This window comes from Amyelois transitella, chromosome 8, assembly GCF_032362555.1.
Source record: "Amyelois transitella isolate CPQ chromosome 8, ilAmyTran1.1, whole genome shotgun sequence".
NCBI lineage: Eukaryota > Metazoa > Arthropoda > Insecta > Lepidoptera > Pyralidae > Amyelois > Amyelois transitella.
The window spans coordinates 8,266,469-8,272,568 of NC_083511.1; the positions used below are offsets into that span (position 1 = coordinate 8,266,469).

General features: G+C 33.4%; 1 protein-coding gene across 6 annotated transcripts in view; it reads left to right on the plus strand.

The window, feature by feature from the left end:
• LOC106136640 (monocarboxylate transporter 13) overlaps positions 1 to 4,644 on the plus strand; it is a 35,028-nt gene extending 30,384 nt beyond the window's left edge. For all 6 annotated transcript variants that reach the window (XM_060945506.1, XM_060945509.1, XM_060945503.1 and 3 more), the window contains 2 exons: positions 95 to 326; positions 823 to 4,644. In XM_060945506.1, the coding sequence (XP_060801489.1) occupies positions 95 to 326; positions 823 to 1,075 (485 nt within the window). In that variant the 3' untranslated portion in view covers positions 1,076 to 4,644. The remainder of the gene's footprint in view (positions 1 to 94; positions 327 to 822) is intronic.
• Positions 4,645 to 6,100: the final 1,456 nt, after the last annotated feature.

Genomic DNA, 6,100 nt, shown 5'->3' on the forward strand with positions numbered 1-6,100 from the left:
TCCTAGCATATAAAAACATACGCAGATAAAACATGAAATCATGCTACCGTTTTTTTTTCTCATTGAATTAATGATGATTATATATCTTTTTCAGCCGGCTATATCTCTCTAACGTCCATCATTCTAGTGGACCTACTAGGACTAGACAAATTAACGAACGCGTTCGGTCTTCTCATATTATTCCGTGGCGCGGCCGCCATAGTGGGCACGCCTCTAGCGGGCGCGGTGTACGACGCAACCAAAACATACGCCCCTTCGTTTTATATGGCAGCTGCCTTCTTTTTGGCGGCCACATTGACGTCTTTCGCAGCGCCTATGTTTAAGAGGTAAGTTTATCTTCAGTGTTTATAAATTAACTAATATCTTTTGTTTTCTCACCTTGTTTTGTACCGCAGCCGCCATAGTGTGCACGCGTTTAGCAGGCGTGATGTGAAGTAGAATATACGCCTGTTCCTTTTAATGGCTGTGGCTTTCTTTTTAGCAGCTACAATTACGCCCCTTATAGTGCTTATGTTTAAAAGATTAGTGATTAAAAAGTTTGTGTTGAATGTATAAACTTAACATTAATAAAATAAAACAAATGTTACACATATGGATACGTCATTAGATATTTTGCACGAATGTTTAGAATATGGTTTTACAATAAATACTTATATAGACGAACATTTAAAACTCAAGTTAATTAGAAGCCAAAAAAATTGTTTCTCATCATGCCCTAGCTGAGTTTCGAACTCGGGACCTCCGGTGTCACATATAAGCACACTACCAATAATAAGACAAATATAATATATTATGTGGTAAACGTAAGTTGAACCCCAACAGGAAACAGGAAGAGGTCCAGCAGCCGCTGGACGTGCTGACGCCCATCGACGAGGACCTGGAGGAGGGCGAGGAGGAGGACCCCGACGACACGCCCATCACCATGGGCGCGCGCCTGGCCTCGCGCGCGCCCGCCATCGTGCGCACCGCGCCCTCGCCCTCCGACCCGCCCTCGCCCGCCTCGCCCGCCTCGTCCGCCTCCCCCGCCTCGCCCGCCTCGCCCGCCGAGCTGTCGCAGAGGGAGAGCGTGCTGTGAGCGGGGGAACCAGTGGGGTCTTGAGGAGAGTGCGCTCTAAAAGTAGCAAGAAGTAAGTCTCTTTATTCTTTCCATAATGCCCTGTTGAGTTGTTGTATTTTGGGATCGTAAGATCAATGTGGCAGCCCTCACTCTCCGACGGTTACTCTTAAAAATTTTACAATATACCCAATTGGTAGGATATGATGTCAAATTAACATGCAAAACACATCGGACATCTGAAAATAAGTACAATGTTTGCCCGCGCGGAGTATGTAACTCCGTATTAGTATGACATTTTCTTTAATTTTGATTTTAAATTTATTGTAAAAATAAATGCCAATAAATATTTAAAGGCAAAAACCCCAAAAAGCTGACCGGCCTTTAACAGCCATGTCTTGCTACACTTTTATTTAACTAGAACACGAATATCGCTCACTTTTAAAATAGGAAAAAACTGAATTAGTTTTACAAGTGACAATTTTAATTAAAGTCCACCATTTTGATATATGGACCTTTTAAAAAATCTTTCTATGCTGCGATTTTGCTAATGTACTCTATAAAAATTATAAGTATATTGTATACATTTGTATTAATTAATTTTAAGTAGTTTTATTTATTAACCCTCTGCTATGATACAATTTTGTACTCAAACGGTTTCTATCACTGAATGTCTATGATCTTCCAATGTGGCTTAGCCTTACAATTATAATATTTCCGACAACTCTTTATAATTACTGGCTATCAAAAAAGTAAATAAATAACACGATCTCATTAGTTTGATAGCGATATTCCAAAGGTTTCTCGGAAATTATTATACTTCTCATTTAGACGCATTTTTTCGTGGAAATGACAAATTATATTTTCTGATGGAAATGTACAGAACTTGTAAAAATCCTACTCTTTTTGGTAACTATAATAAATACTTAGTTTTAAAAGTAAACGACTGGAGGTTACCATAGGATCGTAATGTGATGAGTTAAAATAGGAATGTCTTGGAATTGACTGCAAGCAATAAGCACACGTTGCATTTCTAATGGAATGTTAAGATTCTAACGTGCCATATATAGTTGAGGTGCTAGTGTCAACTCAATGCTAATATACTCAATGAAAGTAACACATACAAATATGTCCAAACATCTAGCAATAATTGTAGTACTTATAGGCTGTAAGTACTTAGATGCAAAAATAACAAGGATCGTTTTGATTTCTAATTGTTTTCTGTTTCTTGTATTGGGTTTCCAGTACCACAATTCTTTATTGCCCGTATTACTACACGACTACTAAGCTATTTATCTTTTTAATAAGTATACTAACATTTTACTCACGAGAACTTATTTTAATTAACACTTAACTAATCCAGAATTCTATTGTAATTACGATCAATTATGTAAATAATTAATAATAACTGCACAGATGTAAATAAACAATGAATAAATAGATAGGATTTGAAGTTTTGACGTCGGTTATAAATTAGACCTTTGCCTTTTCAAGAAGCTTTCTTGGCCTGAACTATTTTCATCGATTAGACGTGCCTCAGTATGTCATCTATCGGCATTTTTAACTTGTTATAAGAGAGATGTGAGAACCATATCCTCAAATTAATGATAAATAAGGTCAAAGCTTATGCTCCTTGGAGTGTACTGTTATATAAATAAAAAAAATTAAGTAGCCGATTTCACAAAAGTTATTATCTTAATTAATGTTTTATTTTCATTCTACTTTTATTAAAATGACAATTTATAGAAAAGAGAATTTATGTTGTACTTACGTCAACTCTTGCGTTCTTAACAATCTGTACTGTGTTTTATCAGTTAGACAAGCGGTAGTACTTTAGCCTTTTAAATCTTTCCAGAATCAATTTCTCGAGCTTGGCTTTACTTGCAGTTTTGAGAGAGATAAATATATTATAACGTTGTATGTCATGATAGTTTGCTTTTCGATGTTTTATCAATATTTGTTGAGACTTTTGTCTCACTAGGCAAACTGCAATGGCATACCGTTCAACCCACGGAAGTATATCCAACTTGCAAGACCAAGAAAACAAGATCAGAATAAAAAATACGACTAAAACAACCCTATTTTTTCCATAACTTTCAAAATAGGCCACTGAGAAAAAGACAGAAATTTTCTATTCTGTCCCTAATAACATCATTAGAATGAGGTTCAGGTATAATAATATAATAATTATTATTATTTTATCATGTTAATACATTGAGGTATACATGGTACGATGATTTTTTACTAAGATTATGAGAGACTGGTGTCTGAGCAGCGCTTGCATCTCAGTTACACCAGCCTCCCTTTCCAAGATAAGTGGAGTAAAACAATGTGTGATATGTAATAACATTAGACAGTATCACAGTATTAGACACATTCAAAACATTTACACACTTCTGCCGGAGTGGTCGTGGTCATGGATCATTTGTGGTTGGTTGCTGTTTCCAGGTTGGTTATATTTCCTTGGTCCAATCTTTGTGTGCCATCGTCTATGAACAACTTGTAAATATATTGAATAAGTTAAAAAAACACATGTGAGTAATGCAACGCAGTCAATTTTACGTGCATCATTCAATACCAAAAACACCTTTATGTAGAAAATCTAGGCTTGTACTTGCCAGGTAGGGTGTATATATACAAACTTAGAATATAGGTAATAATATATTTTTGTCATAGATATTTTTGTCAATAAAAAGCATAATTTAGTTTTAAGCTTAAATAATGAATGTATAGATGAAGTGAGGATAGAAGAGAATTATGTGATAATAAAAACCGTTAAAAATATTTCGTTTGTAACAACTCGTATTTTATTATTAATAATGATATGCCTATTATTATTGTATTCATTAAGTTTACATGTAAACAGTATAAAATTATGAAATGTATTAAGAATATTCAAAAACTTATGGATGAATGTTACTGTTGTTATAGCTTTATGTAAAAACCAAACGTGTTATTATGTTTTAAGGTTTAAAATATCGAAGAGAGTGGCGAATTTGTAACAGATTATATACAATGTAATCAGGACGTTTAATTGTTAATATTAAAGTTCAAAATGGTTTGAGAATCATGTATCATTATTATAATTTAATCTTAACAAACTGACCGCGATGGTCTTAAATTTTTTAAAGTATATTTGTTTTAAAAACGAAAAATTAAATACGCTTTGATCTAAATGAAGGTTTTATGTATTCAGTATTGGCTCAAAGTATTGTTTTTATTTTTTGTTTGTACAAGAATTATGAATGCTGTTTTCCATTGCCTAAAGATTTATGAGCACGCAAATATGAGTACAAATAATTTCACTGAAATACTTGAAAAGAAAGGATTTACTGTATTGTTTTTGTATCTATCTTGTTTTTAAGTAATTAATTTTTCTGTTCTTCTTTTTGTCTATGGGGCCTAAGTTTTTAGGTTGCTGTTTAAATAATTAGGCAATGTGTAAAATAATTAGTAATTTAGAAGTTTTCCATGGTATGCGCTAGCGCACGGCGCACGCAACGCTTGCGCTCAAAGAAAGCTTATGTTGAACATGTCCACCGAAAATTACTTTGTAAATAACAGATTTTATTAAATAATCATGACTGAAATCAATGGTTTTATTTTCTTGACACGACCACATACAGTTTATAAGATTGTGCAGTATATACATCATAATATAAAAGCAGAAAATTTACATGTTTATCCAGTTAAGGACCTAATATAATATTTCCAAAAAAATATTTTAATGTAAATAGTTATGTTAACATTTTTACTTTGTTCACTTTAGTCTAAATACAATGAAATCATATTTATATTTTTGCTATTCGCTGCTAGATGTCACTGCACTGCAAAGGCTACTCATGCTATACCTGGTTACTACGTTACTTACGGTAGCGCCCGTAGTACAATTTGATGCCATCAAATAGAAATAGGTAGATTTATTTTCAAAAAAGAGTACTTACATAAAATAAGAACCGCTTCCAAAGCGCAGGTTATAAAAAGCGGCGGAACAAACTTCACCGAAGCATTTTTACTGGACGTCAATTAAAAAATAAAAATTTTAAATAAAAAATGTGAACTAATTAATGCACATTGTTTATATTGACGAGTACTTACTAGAATAGTATTTCTTGGCCTATGTCGTGCCCTGCCTCCAGTCCAAATTTTTTTAAAGGACAATTTACTTACCTACCTCGTTAGTACTTTGGATTGAAAAGAAAAGATTAAGACTTTTTAACAACACAACTACTAAAACCCTTGAGAAATGGTAGGATAATCATTTTATTGGGAATTTCAGTAGCCTTAATCTACCGGACGGTGAGCAAGATTGAATCTAAGGTGGTGCTCGTAAGCTCTAATAATGCCTAATCACTCTTGCCTTGAAAAGCCCTAAATTATGGGTTAGTGGGGAACAGAGACGTTAATTATATATTTACGTATATATATGTATACACGTAAATTATATATATGTCTAAACGTAAACATATAAATATATATATTAGTATTATAGTAGTAGTAGTATAGACCGGGCTAAAAGTCAGTATTAAATATTTTATTCATTAACAAATTCATTGTTGCGCTTGCGCATATACTTACGAACAATGATTGTGCTATAGTGTCACATATATATCGTAAAAAAATTGACCCTAGTTTAAGTCATAGCATCCGCCTGGCAATATATGGGTTACATCAGAAGTTCAGCAGTTCAATTAATAGTCTCAATGTCTGAAAATATGTGGTGATTAGTCATAAATAACACAGTGGCTCTTTATCCTTGAAATCTTAACTATGAAGCTCTAAGTCTAGCCATTCCTACCTTGAAATACCTACTTGAATAGTTTAAAAAACATAAACGTTAACATTTTTTTATTTTAAAGTGCAAAAGAAAGAAAACTAATTTATATTTTACTTACCTGGAACTATGCTCGAGTAAAAGACTTTTATTGCAAAGCTATTTCCGAAATGAAAGAGTATATCTTTATCTTTATATTACGTACTCCCCCTACTCCTTGCTATGTAAAAGGTATGACGATGACGAAATTTTAAGATTGCCAGATAAAGTGT